This window comes from Oryzias latipes, chromosome 18 (assembly GCF_053564925.1).
Source record: "Oryzias latipes strain Hd-rR chromosome 18, Olatipes_Hd-rR_3.1".
NCBI lineage: Eukaryota > Metazoa > Chordata > Actinopteri > Beloniformes > Adrianichthyidae > Oryzias > Oryzias latipes.
The window spans coordinates 29,084,629-29,100,967 of NC_136254.1; the positions used below are offsets into that span (position 1 = coordinate 29,084,629).

At 36.3% G+C, this 16,339-nt stretch overlaps 1 protein-coding gene across 2 annotated transcripts in view; it reads right to left on the minus strand.

The window, feature by feature from the left end:
• Positions 1–16,339, minus strand: part of dnah2 (dynein, axonemal, heavy chain 2) — a 76,430-nt gene that overhangs the window by 32,698 nt on the left and 27,393 nt on the right. For both annotated transcript variants that reach the window (XM_023966257.2, XM_078936298.1), the window contains one exon: positions 14,838–14,974. In XM_023966257.2, the coding sequence (XP_023822025.1) occupies positions 14,838–14,974 (137 nt within the window). The remainder of the gene's footprint in view (positions 1–14,837; positions 14,975–16,339) is intronic.

Sequence of the window (16,339 nt, forward strand, 5' to 3'; positions counted from 1 at the left end):
TTCCTTTCAGCTATGACCTTTGGTCCTTCAAATCTTTGAACTCTTCCAGATATTCCCGGATATTCCCAGATTTTCCAATGTTTTTGCTACATCGGCCACACCTTTGCTTCTTTAAACAATTGTAACTTTAACATTCTTTTGGATAGAGACACCGTTCAAATATTGAAATGTTCACAAGGTTTTGGACTTCAACATAAAGTTCAAAATTATTATGGGATGGCAACACCACCTACAGTTTGGCGGCCATTTTGTGCCAAAATGTGAGGCAATTTTAAACTTCTTCAAACTTTCACGTATTTTAATCCTTCTACTATTACAATGTTCAACCCTTTCAGCTTATTCCTTTCAGCTACGACTTTTAGTCTTTCAAATCTTTGAACTTTTCAAGATATTCCAAGATTTTCCAGGATTTTCCAAGATTTTTGCTTCATTTAAATACATGGAGAATCCTTGAAAACCTTTGTTGCTTTCAAGCATTATAACTTTAACATGCTTTCAGCTATAGGCACTGTTCAAACATAGAAATGTTCACAAGGCTTTGGACTTCAACATACGTTTTGAAATTATTATGGGATGGCAACACAACCTACTGTTTGGCGGCCATTTTGTGCCTAAACGTGAGGCGTTTTTAAACTTCTGTTTTTAACCATTTTACTATTGAAATGTTCAACTCTTATAGCTTATTCCTTTAAGTTATGAATTTTGGTCTTTCATATCCTTGAAATTTTCAAGATATTCCAGGAAATTCCAGGATTTTACAGGAGCTATGCTCCATTTAAATACAAGCATAATCATCGAAAACCTTTGTTTACTTTAACCATTGTAACTTCAACATGCTTTCAGCTAGAGACACCGTTCAAACATTGAAATTTTCACAAGGCTTTTGATTTCAGCATTGGTTTTGAACTTATTATGGGATGGCAACACTACCTACGGTTTAAATGCCATTTTGTGCCAAAATGTGAGGCAATTTTAAACTCCTTCAAACTTTCACCTATTTTAACCACTCTACTATTTCAATGTTCAACTCTTTCAGCTTTGGGCCATAAAATACGGTTAGAAATCATTATGGGATGTCGACACAACCTACTGTTTGGTGGCCATTTTATGACAAAATATGAAGCAAATATTGCAATAAACTTCATCCATGGCTGGAACAGAACATATTAAAATTCACTGGATCTGGACATATAAGGAATGTGGGCGTGCTGAGCAAACAAACTTCGTTGCTAAGGACGTCCAAAGGTTTACTTTTTCCGATTTGTCTGAAACTGACGTCGATTTGTTCGTCATACCCAGGCGACCCAAACGTAAAATGGTTGCTATGGAGATAAAATTAATAGAAAGCCGCCATTTTGAAAAGAGTGGATTTTCTATCAACTTAGAACATGTAGCTTTTACCAATATGATACTCTCAAACAACGTGTTTTTTGGAGTCAGTTGATAATGCTGATTCCAATGCTAGCACTTTTAGCCATATTAGCATTATCTTTACATTTTCAACAGTTCAGCCATTTTTTAACAATTTCAGATTTAATGCTTAACTCCTTCTACAAACTTTGACCTATTTTAACCATTCTACTATTACAATGTTCAACATTTTCATCTTATTCCTGCTAGGACTTTTGCACCTTTAACTTTTCAAGGTTTTTCCAGAACAGTTAAGCCATTTCTTCAGCTAATTCAGCTTTCATTCAGCAGTACAGCATTCAACCCTGCATTTTCTTCTGGAAATGCAGCTTCTTCTAGTTTATTATTATCGTATCTTATAGTATCTTCCGCCGTTTTTTGGCGCTTAACTCCTTCTACAATTTTTAACCCATTTTAACCATTCAACTTTTAAAATGTTCAGCTCTTTCAGCTTATTCCTGCTATGACTTTTGGTTTTTCAAATCCTTTTACTTTTTAAGATATTCCAGTTTTTCCGGGAATTTTTGCCCTATTAAAATACATTGGGAAGTTACGGTTCATGAGGTTCCAGGTTCGACACCCGGTTCGGACGCTTCAAAATTTTCTTCCAACCAACTTTTAAAATGTTCAACTCTTTCAACTTATTACAGTTATTACTTTTGGTCATTCAAATCATTGAACTTTTTAAGATATTCCAGGATTTACCAGGAATTTTGCTCCATTAAATTACATAGGGAATTCTTGTGCTTAACCTCTTTTACAGGTTTTCACCTATATTAACCATTTTACTTTTAAAATGTTGAGCTCTTTCAGCTCAATTCAGCCATTTCTTTTACAAATTTAGCTTTCTTTCAGCAATACAGCATTCAACCCTGCATTTTCTTCTGGAAATGCAGCTCCTTCTAGTTATTATTATAGTATCTTCCGCCGTTTTTTGGCGTTTAACTACTTCTACAAATTTTAACCTATTTTAACCATTCTACTATTAAAATGTTCATCTCTTTCATCTTATTTCTGCTATGACTTTTGGTTTTTCAAATCCTTTTACTTTTTAAGATATTCCAGGTTTTCCAGGAATTTTTGCTCCATTGAAATACATGGAGAATTTTTCGTTCAGAAGTTCACAGTTAAACTCCTTCTACAATTTTTCACCTATTTTAACCGTTCGACTATGAAAATGTTCAGCTCTTTCATCTTATTCTAGCTATGACATTTTGGTCCTTCAAATCTTTGAACTTTTCCAGATATTCCCGGATATTCCCAGATTTTCCAATGTTTTTGCTCCATTGGCCACACCTTTGCTTCTTTAAACAATTGTAACTTTAACATTCTTTTGGCTAGAGACACCGTTCAAATATTGAAATGTTCACAAGGTTTTGGACTTCAACATAAGGTTTAAAAATTATTATGGGATGGCAACACCACCTACAGTTTGGCGGCCATTTTGTGCCAAAATGTGAGGCAATTTTAAACTTCTTCAAACTTTCACCTATTTTTACCATTCTACTATTACAATGTTCAACCCTTTCATCTTATTCCTTTCAGCTATGACTTTTGGTCCTTCAAATCTTTGAACTTTTCCAGATATTCCCGGATATTCCCAGATTTTCCAATGTTTTTGCTCCATTGGCCACACCTTTGCTTCTTTAAACAATTGTAACTTTAACATTCTTTTGGCCAGAGACACCGTTCAAATATTGAAATGTTCACAAGATTTTGGACTTCAACATAAGGTTCAAAATTATTATGGGATGGCAACACCACCTACAGTTTGGCAGCCATTTTGTGCCAAAATGTGAGGCAATTTTAAACTTCTTCAAACTTTCACGTATTTTAATCCTTCTACTATTACAATGTTCAACCCTTTCAGCTTATTCCTTTCAGCTACGACTTTTAGTCTTTCAAATCTTTGAACTTTTCAAGATATTCCAAGATTTTCCAGGATTTTCCAAGATTTTTGCTTCATTTAAATACATGGAGAATCCTTGAAAACCTTTGTTGCTTTCAAGCATTATAACTTTAACACGCTTTCAGCTAGAGGCACCGTTCAAACATTGAAATGCTCACAAGGCTTTGGACTTCAACATACGTTTTGAAATTATTATGGGATGGCAACACAACCTACTGTTTGGTGGGCATTTTTTGACAAAATCTGAAGCAAATGTTGCAATAAATTTCATCCATGGCTGGAACTGAACATATTGAAATTCACTGGATCTGGACATATAAGGAATGTGGGCGTGGTTAGCAAACAAAGCTCGTTGCTAAGGACGTCCAAAAATTTACTTTTTCCGATTCATCTGAAACCGACGTGGATTTGTTCCTCATCTCCAGGCGACCCAAACATAAAATGGTTGCTATGGAGATAAAATCAATAAAAAAGCCGCCATTTTGAAAAGAGTGGATTTTCTATCAACTTAGAACATGTAGCTTTTACCAATATAATACTCTCAAACAACGTGTTTTTTGGAGTCAGTTGATGATGCTGGTTCCAATGCTAGTACTTTTAGCCATTTTAGCAACATCTTCAAATTTTCAACAATTCAGCCATTTTTTCAACAATTTCAGCTTTCATGCTTAAGTCCTACAAATTTTGACCTATTTCAGCCATTCTACTATTACAATGTTCAACTTTTTCAGCTTATTCCTGCTAGGACTTTTGCACCTTTAACTTTTCATGGTTCTTCCAGTACAGTTCAGCCATTTCTTCAGCTAATTCAGCTTTCATTCAGCAGTACAGCATTCAACCCTGCATTTTCTTCTGGAAATGCAGCTCCTTCTAGTTGGTTGAATGCTATAAAGCATTCAACCCTTTGTTTTCCTGTTTCTCTTTATTTATTGGTTGAATGCTGTAAAGCATTCAACCCTTTGTTTTCCTGTTTCTCTTTATTTATTATTCTTTACGCCTATCTTCCGCCGTTTTTCGCCGCTTAACTCCTTCTACAATTTTTAACCGATTGTAACCATTCAACTTTTAAAATGTTCAGCTCTTTCTGCTTATTTGTGCTATGACTTTTGGTTTTTCAAATCCTTTTACTTTTTAAGATATTCCAGGTTTTCCGGGAATTTTTGCTCCATTGAAATACATGGAGAATTTTTCGTGCAGAAGTTCACAGCTAAACTCCTTCTACAATTTTTCACCTATTTTAACCGTTTGACTATGAAAATGTTCAGCTCTTTCATCTTATTCTAGCTATGACATTTTGTCCTTCAAATCCTTGAACTTTTCCAGATATTCCCGGATATTCCCGGATTTTCCAATTATTTTGCTCCATTGGCCACACCTTTGCTTCATTAAACAACTGTAACTTTAACATTCTTTTGGCTAGAGACACCGTTCAAATATTGAAATGTTCACAAGGTTTTGGACTTCAACATAAGGTTCAAAATTATTATGGGATGGCAACACCACCTACAGTTTGGCCGCCATTTTGTGCCAAAATGTGAGGCAATTTTAAACTTCTTCAAACTTTCACCTATTTTTACCATTCTACTATTACAATGTTCAACCCTTTCAGCTTATTCCTTTCAGCTATGACTTTTGGTCCTTCAAATCCTTGAACTTTTCCAGATATTCCCGGATATTCCCAGATTTTCCAATCTTTTTGCTCCATTGGCCACACCTTTGCTTCTTTAAACAATTGTAACTTTAACATTCTTTTGGCTAGAGACACCGTTCGAATATTGAAATGTTCACAAGGTTTTGGACTTCAACATAAGGTTCAAGATTATTATGGGATGGCAACACCACCTACAGTTTGGCGGCCATTTTGTGCCAAAATGTGAGGCAATTTTAAACTTCTTCAAACTTTCACCTATTTTTACCATTCTACTATTACAATGTTCAACCCTTTCATCTTATTCCTTTCAGCTACGACTTTTAGTCTTTCAAATCTTTGAACTTTTCAAGATATTCCAAGATTTTCCAGGATTTTTGCCCCATTAAAATGCATAGGGAATTCTTGTGCTTAACCTCTTTTACAGGTTTTTACTTTTTTTAACCATTTTACTTTTAAAATGTTGAGCTCTTTCAGCTCAGTTCAGCCATTTATTTTACACATTAAGCTTTCTTTCAGCAATACAGCATTCAACCCTGCATTTTCTTCTGGAAATGCAGCTCCTTCTAGTTCTTTATTACGCTCATCTTCCGCCGTTTTTCGGCACTTAACTCCTTCTACAATTTTTAACCGATTTTAACCATTCAACTTTTAAAATGTTCAGCTCTTTCAGCTCATTATTGCTATGACTTTTGGTACTTCTACTCCTTGTACTTTTTAAGATATTCCAGTTTTTCCGGGAATTTTTGCCCTATTAAAATGCATTGGGAAGTTATGGTGCACGAGGCGCCCTGTTCGACACCCGGTTTGGACCCTTAAAATTTTCTTCCAACCAACTTTTAAAATGTTCAACTCTTTCAACTTATTACAGTTATTACTTTTGGTCATTCAAATCATTGAACTTTTTAAGATATTCCAGGATTTTTGCTCCATTAAAATACATAGGGAATTCTTGTGCTTAACCTCTTTTACAGGTTTTTACCCTTTTTAACCATTTTACTTTTAAAATGTTGAGCTCTTTCAGCTCAGTTCAGCCATGTCTTTAACAAATTAAACTTTCTTCTAGCAATACAGCATTGAATCCTGTATTTTCTTCTGGAAATGCATCTCCTTCTACAATTTTTTTACCTCCACAATTTTTTTACCATCAATTTTGGTCATTCAAATCCTTTTACCTTTCAAAAGGGAAAACTTTTGTTCGTTTTTCCACGTAAAATACGAACTGTGGCATGAAACCGTTTCAACTCGGCTTTGCCCACTGGAACTGTACACGACAAGCCTTATTTATTTACACCGGCTGCATTGTATTGTAACTAAAGTGTTAGCTCAGTGGCTAAGGTGAACGGTTTATCATACTGAGGTTCTGAGTTCGATTCTGGCATTCGACTTTTTCTGCATGGTTTTTTACCTTGCCTTTCTTGATGAGATTCAGTTCCACTCACTTAAATATATTTCGTTACATGGAAGAATTTTCTTTCAGGTGGTATTACTCATAAGTTTTGACTTTTTATCCTTTAACTTTTAGGGATTTTCCAGGACAGTTCAGCCATTTCATCAGCAAGTTCAGCTTTCATTAAGCAGTACTGCATTCAATCTTTGACAACCTTTGATTCTTCCAACCCTTACAACTTCCACACAATTTTAGCTAGAGACACCATTCAAACGTTAAAATGATCAGAGCAGCTTAAAGCACACACACAAACACTCGATGTATGTTAGAAAAAACAGTGGGAGCAAATCTAAGTTAGTTTTGATGTATTTTTTATTTTCCTCCTCGTAGCTGGAAGCTGCAGTTCAAACATGTGCTCCAGCCATCTTGTGAACAAACGTCAGGACCCTGGCCTTAGCCCCGCCCACGGCCGCTAAGGCTCATGGGAAGTGTTGATTCCCACCCCATGAGTTAGGCGGCTGTTACGAGAAGTGACTATCATGTTGTTACTCCACATATGTTACTGGTTAAATGACAATATAATGCTGTGTCATTCAGCTAGCTAGCTGATGATCAATGTGTCTCTCCACTATACATGGATAACTGTGCTATGATTGATGATACATGCACAGTTGGGAAATTTAATCATGTGACACAGAATTGTACATGGTGCCCCCTACCGGATGATTTTACTGTATGTCTACTTTAGTTTTAAATGATCAATGCATTAGACTGTACCATCAAGGTTTGAAATCATTAAGAGATAGGGAGGGTTTGGCAGCCTTTTTGTGTTTTCAAATTTGATACCTTTGTTGCTTTTAACTTTCCTACCTTTGACATGCCTTTAGCTAGAAACACCGTTCAAACATTAAACTGCTCATAAGACTTTGTATTTCAATATTAGTTTTGAAATTATTATGGGATGGCAACACCAACTACGGTTTTGCGGCCATTTTGTGCCTAAATGTGAGGCGATTTTAAACTGTTTTTTTAAACCTATTTTAACCATTTTACTGTTGCTATGTTAAGATCTTTCAGCCTAATCCTTTCAGCTATTACTTTTGGTCTTTCAAATCCTTGAACCTTTCAAGGTTTTCCAGGATTTTCCAAGATTTTTCCTCCATTAAAATACATTGAGAATCCTTGAAAACCTTTGGTTCTTTCAACCATCATAACTTCAACATGCCTTTAGCTACAGACACTGTTCAAACATTAAATTGATCACAAGGCTTTGGAATATAAAATACGTTTATAAATCATTATGGGATGTCGACACAACCTACTGTTTGGTGGCAATTTCATTACAAAATCTGAAGCAAATATTGCAATAAACTTCATCCATGGCTAGAACCGAACATATTGAAATTCACTGGATCTGGACATATAAGGAATGTGGGTGTGGTTAGCAAACAAACTTTGTTGCTAAGGACGTCCAAAGGTTTACTTTTTCCAATTTGTCTGAAACTAATGTCGATTTGTTCGTCATCCCCAGGCGACCCAAACATAAAATGGTTGCTATGGAGATAAAATTAATAGAAAAGCCGCCATTTTCAAAAAAGTGGATTTTCTGTCAACTTAGAACATGTAGTTTTACCAATATGATACTCTTAAACAATGTGTTTTTTTGAGTCAGTTGATGATGCTGATTTCAGTGCTAGCACTTTTAGCCATATTAGCAACATCTTCACATTTTCAAAAGTTTAGCCATTTTTTCAACAATTTCAGCTTTAATGCTTAACTCCATCTACAAACTTTGACCTATTTTAGCCATTCTACTATTACAATGTTCAACTTTTTCAGCTTATTCCTGCTAGGAGTTTTGTACCTTTACCTTTTCAAGGTTTTCCAGTACAGTTCAGCCATTTCTTCAGCTAATTCAGCTTTCATTCAGCACTACAGCATTCAACCCTGCATTTTCTTCTGGAAATGCAGCTCCTTCTAGTTTATTGGTTGAATGCTGTAAAGCATTCAACCCTTTGTTTTCCTGTTTCTCTTTATTTATTCTTTATTACGCTCATCTTCCGCCGTTTTTCGGCACTTAACTCCTTCTACAGTTTTTAACCGATTTTTACCATTCAACTTTTAAAATGTTCAGCTCTTTCAGCTAATTATTGCTTTGACTTTTGGTACTTTTAATCCTTGTACTTTTTAAGATATTCCAGTTTTTCCGGGAATTTTTGCCCTATTAAAATGCATTGGGAAGTTATGGTGCACAAGGTTGCCGGATCGACTCCCAGTTCGGACCCTTAATATTTTTTCTACCATTTTACTTTTAAAATGTTCAAATCTTTCAACTTATTACAGTTATTACTTTTGGCTTTTGAAATACTTCAACTTTTTAAGATATTCCAGGATTTTTGCTCCATTAAAATACACAGGGAATCCTTGTGCCTAACTTCTTTTACAGTTTTTTACCTACTTTAACCATTTTACTTTTAAAATGTTGAGCTCTTTCAACTTATTACAGTGATTACTTTTGGTCATTCAAATCATTGAACTTTTTAAGATATTCCAGGATTTTCCAGGATTTTTTGCTCCATTAAAATACACAGGGAATCCTTGTGCTTAACTTCTTTTACAGGTTTTTACCTACTTTAACCATTGTACTAACCATTCCTTTCCTTCAAATCTTCAAATTTTCAACAATTCAGCCATTTTTTCAACAATTTAGGGCCTTGTTTAACTCCTTTTACAATTTTTGTACCTACACAATTTTTTTACCACCACTTTTGGTCCTTCAAATCCTTTGACCTTTCAAAAGTGAAAATTTTCGTTCGTTTTTTCCACGTAAAAAACGAACTGTGGCATGAAATCGTTTCAACTCAGCTTCTCCCAATAAGACTATATACGACAAGCTTGATTAATAGATACCGGCTGCATTGTGTCGTCACAGAAATGTTAGCTCAATGGCTTAGAAAGTGGTCTTACAATACTGAGGTTCTGAGTTCGAATCCAGCATCTGACTTTTTCTGCATGTTTTTTTACCTTGCCTTTCTTGATGAAATTCAGTTCCACTAACTCAATTATATTTCGTTACATGGAAGAAATTTCTTTGAGGTGGGGTTACTCATAAGCTTTGACGTTTCAATGTATGTTAGAAAAAACAGTGGGAGCAAATCTAAGTTAGTTTTGATGTATTTTTTATTTTCCTCCTCGTAGCTGGAAGCTGCAGTTCAAACATGTGCTTCAGCCATTTTGTGAACAAGCGTCGCCCACGGCCGCTAAGGCTCATGGGAAGTGTTGATTCCCAAACCATGAGTTAGGTGGCTGTTACGAGAATTGACTATCATGTTGTTACGCCACACGTTAGTTGTTCAAAGACAATAAAATGCTGTGTCATCCAGCTATCTAGCTGATGATCAGCACAGCTCTCAATTATACATGGATGAGTATGCTAAGATTCATGACCCATGCAAAGTTGAGAGAATTAGTCATGAGGTTGAACATAAGACAGAATGCCCCTTTCTGGAGGAAGTGACCGTACTTTCACTGTCAAATTCTTAGTGCTTTGGAATATTACATCAAAGTTTGAAATCATTATGGGATGGAAACTGCATGGCAGCCATTTTGTGTTTTTCAAATTTGAAACTGTAGTTTCTTTCAACCAATATAACTTCCACATACTTGTAGGTAGAGACACAGTTCAAACATTGAAATGTTCGCAAGGCTTTGGACTTCAATATAAGGCTCAAAACTATTATGGGATGGCAACACCACCTAGAGTTTGGTGGCCATTTTGTGCCAAAATGTGAGGCAATTTTATACTTCTTCAAACTTTCACCTATTTTTACCATTCTACTATTACAATGTTCAACCCTTTCATCTTATTCCTTTCAGCTATGACTTTTGGTCCTTCAAATCCTTGAACTTTTCCAGATATTCCCGGATATTCCCAGATTTTCCAATCTTTTTGCTCCATTGGCCACACCTTTGCTTCTTTAAACAATTGTAACTTTAACATTCTTTTGGCTAGAGACACCGTTCAAATATTGAAATGTTCACAAGGTTTTGGACTTCAACATGAAGTTCAAAATTATTATGGGATGGCAACACCACCGACAGTTTGGCGGCCATTTTGTGCCAAAATGTGAGGCAATTTTAAACTTCTTCAAACTTTCACGTATTTTAATCCTTCTACTATTACAATGTTCAACCCTTTCAGCTTATTCCTTTCAGCTACGACTTTTAGTCTTTCAAATCTTTGAACTTTTCAAGATATTCCAAGATTTTCCAGGATTTTCCAAGATTTTTGCTTCATTTAAATACATGGAGAATCCTTGAAAACCTTTGTTGCTTTCAAGCATTATAACTTTAACAAGCTTTCAGCTAGAGGCACCGTTCAAACATTGAAATGCTCACAAGGCTTTGGACTTCAACATACGTTTTGAAATTATTATGGGATGGCAACACAACCTACTGTTTGGTGGGCATTTTTTGACAAAATCTGAAGCAAATGTTGCAATAAACTTCATCCATGGCTGGAACTGAACATATTGAAATTCACTGGATCTGGACATATAAGGAATGTGGGCGTGGTTAGCAAACAAAGCTCGTTGCTAAGGACGTCCAAAAGTTTACTTTTTCCGATTCATCTGAAACCGACGTTGATTTGTTCCTCATCTCCAGGCGACCCAAACATAAAATGGTTGCTATGGAGATAAAATCAATAGAAAAGCCGCCATTTTGAAAAGAGTGGATTTTCTATCAACTTAGAACATGTAGCTTTTACCAATATAATACTCTCAAACAACGTGTTTTTTGGAGTCAGTTGATGATGTTGATTCCAATGCTAGTACTTTTAGCCATTTTAGCAACATCTTCAAATTTTCAACAATTCAGCCATTTTTTCAACAATTTCATACTTTCATGCTTAAGTCCTACAAATTTTGACCTATTTCAGCCATTCTACTATTACAATGTTCAACTTTTTCAGCTTATTCCTGCTAGGACTTTGCACCTTTAACTTTTCATGGTTCTTCCAGTACAGTTCAGCCATTTCTTCAGCTAATTCGGCTTTCATTCAGCAGTACAGCATTCAACCCTGCATTTTCTTCTGGAAATGCAGCTCCTTCTAGTTATTATCGTATCTTATAGTATCTTCCGCCGTTTTTTGGCGTTTAACTACTTCTACAATTTTTAACCTATTTTAACCATTCTACTATTAAAACGTTCATCTCTTTCATCTTATTTCTGCTATGACTTTTGGTTTTTCAAATCATTTTACTTTTTAAGATATTCCAGGTTTTCCGGGAATTTTTGCTCCATTGAAATACATGGAGAATTTTTCGTTCAGAAGTTCACAGTTAAACTCCTTCTACAATTTTTCACCTTTTTTAACCGTTCGACTATGAAAATGTTCAGCTCTTTCATCTTATTCTAGCTATGACATTTTGGTCCTTCAAATCTTTGAACTTTTCCAGATATTCCCGGATATTCCCAGATTTTCCAATGTTTTTTCTCCATTGGCCACACCTTTGCTTCTTTAAGCAATTGTAACTTTAACATTCTTTTGGCTAGAGACACCGTTCAAATATTGAAATGTTCACAAGGTTTTGGACTTCAACATAAGGTTCAAAATTATTATGGGATGGCAACACCACCTACAGTTTGGCGGCCATTTTGTGCCAAAATGTGAGGCAATTTTAAACTACTTCAAACTTTCACCTATTTTTACCATTCTACTATTACAATGTTCAACCTTTTCAGCTTATTCCTTTCAGCTATGACTTTTGGTCCTTCAAATCCTTGAACTTTTCCAGATATTCCCGGATATTCCCAGATTTTCCAATCTTTTTGCTCCATTGGCCACACCTTTGCTTCTTTAAACAATTGTAACTTTAACATTCTTTTGGCTAGAGACACCGTTCAAATATTGAAATGTTCACAAGGTTTTGGACTTCAACATAAGGTTTAAAAATTATTATGGGATGGCAACACCACCTACAGTTTGGCGGCCATTTTGTGCCAAAATGTGAGGCAATTTTAAACTACTTCAAACTTTCACCTATTTTTACCATTCTACTATTACAATGTTCAACCCTTTCATCTTATTCCTTTCAGCTATGACTTTTGGTCCTTCAAATCTTTGAACTTTTCCAGATATTCCCGGATATTCACAGATTTTCCAATGTTTTTGCTCCATTGGCCACACCTTTGCTTCTTTAAACAATTGTAACTTTAACATTCTTTTGGCTAGAGACACCGTTCAAATATTGAAATGTTCACAAGGTTTTGGACTTCAACATAAAGTTCAAAATTATTATGGGATGGCAACACCACCTACAGTTTGGCGGCCATTTTGTGCCAAAATGTGAGGCAATTTTAAACTTCTTCAAACTTTCACGTATTTTAATCCTTCTACTATTACAATGTTCAACCCTTTCAGCTTATTCCTTTCAGCTACGACTTTTAGTCTTTCAAATCTTTGAACTTTTCAAGATATTCCAAGATTTTCCAGGATTTTCCAAGATTTTTGCTTCATTTAAATACATGGAGAATCCTTGAAAACCTTTGTTGCTTTCAAGCATTATAACTTTAACAAGCTTTCAGCTAGAGGCACCGTTCAAACATTGAAATGCTCACAAGGCTTTGGACTTCAACATACGTTTTGAAAATATTATGGGATGGCAACACAACCTACTGTTTGGTGGGCATTTTTTGACAAAATCTGAAGCAAATGTTGCAATAAACTTCATCCATGGCGGGAACTGAACATATTGAAATTCACTGGATCTGGACATATAAGGAATGTGGGCGTGGTTAGCAAACAATGTTCGTTGCTAAGGACGTCCAAAAGTTTACTTTTTCCGATTCATCTGAAACCGAGGTTGATTTGTTCCTCATCTCCAGGCGACCCAAACATAAAATGGTTGCTATGGAGATAAAATCAATAGAAAAGCCACCATTTTGAAAAGAGTGGATTTTCTATCAACTTAGAACATGTAGCTTTTACCAATATAATACTCTCAAACAACGTGTTTTTTGGAGTCAGTTGATGATGCTGATTCCAATGCTAGTACTATTAGCCATTTTAGCAACATCTTCAAATTTTCAACAATTCAGCCATTTTTTCAACAATTTCAGCTTTCATGCTTAAGTCCTTCAAATTTTGACCTATTTCAGCCATTCTACTATTACAATGTTCAACTTTTTCAGCTTATTCCTGCTAGGACTTTTGCACCTTTAACTTTTCATGGTTCTTCCAGTACAGTTCAGCCATTTCTTCAGCTAATTCAGCTTTCATTCAGCAGTACAGCATTCAACCCTGCATTTTCTTCTGGAAATGCAGCTCCTTCTAGTTGGTTGAATGCTGTAAAGCATTCAACCCTTTGTTTTCCTGTTTCTCTTTATTTATTGGTTGAATGCTGTAAAGCATTCAACCCTTTGTTTTCCTGTTTCTCTTTATTTATTTATTTTATTCTTTACACCTATCTTCCGCCGTTTTTCGCCGCTTAACTACTTCTACAATTTTTAACCGATTGTAACCATTCAACTTTTAAAATGTTCAGCTCTTTCTGCTTATTTGTGCTATGACTTTTGGTTTTTCAAATCCTTTTACTTTTTAAGATATTCCAGGTTTTCCGGGAATTTTTGCTCCATTGAAATACATGGAGAATTTTTCGTGCAGAAGTTCACAGCTAAACTCCTTCTACAATTTTTCACCTATTTTAACCGTTCCACTATGAAAATGTTCAGCTCTTTCATCTTATTCTAGCTATGACATTTTGGTCCTTCAAATCTTTGAACTTTTCCAGATATTCCCGGATATTCCCAGATTTTCCAATCTTTTTGCTCCATTGGCCACACCTTTGCTTCTTTAAACAATTGTAACTTTAACATTCTTTTGGCTAGAGACACCGTTCAAATATTGAAATGTTCACAAGGTTTTGGACTTCAACATAAGGTTCAAAATTATTATGGGATGGCAACACCACCTACAGTTTGGCGGCCATTTTGTGCCAAAATGTGAGGCAATTTTAAACTTCTTCAAACTTTCACCTATTTTTACCATTCTACTATTACAATGTTCAACCCTTTCATCTTATTCCTTTCAGCTATGACTTTTAGTCTTTCAAATCTTTGAACTTTTCAAGATATTCCAAGATTTTCCAGGATTTTTGCTCCATTAAAATGCATAGGGAATTCTTGTGCTTAACCTCTTTTACAGGTTTTTACTTTTTTTAACCATTTTACTTTTAAAATGTTGATCTCTTTCAGCTCAGTTCAGCCATTTATTTTACACATTAAGCTTTCTTTCAGCAATACAGCATTCAACCCTGCATTTTCTTCTGGAAATGCAGCTCCTTCTAGTTGATTGATTAATTTTTCATTTCCATGCCAATCCACTGATCGTTTAGAGTTTTGCTTCCTTTAAACAGACTCAAAGTCCTTAATGGAGCAAATGGATTTGGTTGTTGTGGTCACTTCCTGCTCGTCCTCACCTGCTCAGGCATAGAGATCCTCTCTCCATTGATCAGAGTGAGGACCTTGTTGTCGTCCATGACAGAGTTCATGCTCTCAATCCACAGCGTGTCCACGGGTCCGTCAAACAGGAGCCACTTCTCGTGGGGCCTCTCATCTGAAAAGAGGTCGGAGGAGCAGAGGAGTGACCCAGACGGACCTCCAGCCTGCAGCGCCACAAGACCTCATCTCAACGACTTTACTGAACTCAAGTCATCACAAGGGTGACGCATTTTCACTCCAATCAAGCAGTGTAAGACATCACTAATGAATGCTGGGTAATATTCACACGTTGCATATTCAGTAACTCAAAGCGTGTTTTGTGTTTACTTCCTCCTTCAGTAAATCACCTCATGATTCAAACAAGATTTGCCCGACCCTCTGCTTTGAGCCGGACTTGGGACAGGCACAGGAGACAATTTCCTTAGATACATTAAGAGCCAGTTAAAGCCGCAGTCACAGCTGCCCTTCTGGGTGGATGCGGGCTAAAAACGGGGCATGCAGGTGACCCATAACGGGTCGTAGTGAACACAGTGAGGGTAAATAGGTGGGATGGAGAGCCTGTTGGTGCTGTTCCAGGGTTCCTACAAGTTTCTTTAAGACTTTTTTAAAGCCATGCAAGAACTGGTGCTCACCCGCTACTGACAGGTGAGCACCCATAACTAACTGGAGTACCTCGCCTCTGCTCCTGCTCCTACACCTGGCTGTGGTTCCTGTCTCTGGCTCGTCTCTGCTCTGTACCTGACCGAGTACCTCATCTCTGCTCCTGCTCCTACACCTGGCTGTGGTTCCTGTCTCCGGCTCGACTCGCGCCTTTGACTGTCCCCACAACCACGGCTGGATGAAGCTCGTCTGCTGGACTTTTATATATGTAGTTGTAGATTTAGATAAGTTAATTCTTCTCTAAGATTTCTGGTAAATCGCCTGTCCGTCCTGGGGGAGGATCCCTCCTTCATGTGGGCACCCCTGAGGTTTCTTCGTTTTTTCCGGGATATGTTTTTTTGGAAGTTTTTCCTTACCGCGAAGGGGGGTCTAAGGGCAGGGATGCCAGTATAGCTTAGTCAGTTTGTTAGTTCATTTTAGTATTTTTCTATTGAGCTCTTTGTATTCGTGATCCTTTTGATTTCATGTTTTACTTCGAAGCCCATCGAGACGACTGTTGTTGTGATTTTGGGCTATACAAATAAAATTGAATTGAATTGTTCAGCAGTTAGTTTTTTTTTCTTTTACTTAAATAGTTTTTTTTTTTTTTTTTATTCAATGGCCCTTTAGGGGCTCCGTAAAACAGAGAAGTTTTAAACAGCACAATGTTTAAGGCTGAGTTATCATAATTCAAGTCTTTTTAAGGTAATATTTCCAAATTTCATAAAAGACTTTTTAAGACCCCAGCAGGAATCCAGATATCTGCATGCTTCTTCTTGTGCAGCCTGACTGTTCGAAATGAGGACATTAGATAATCCAGGTGGGATTTGTGTGGGCGTTC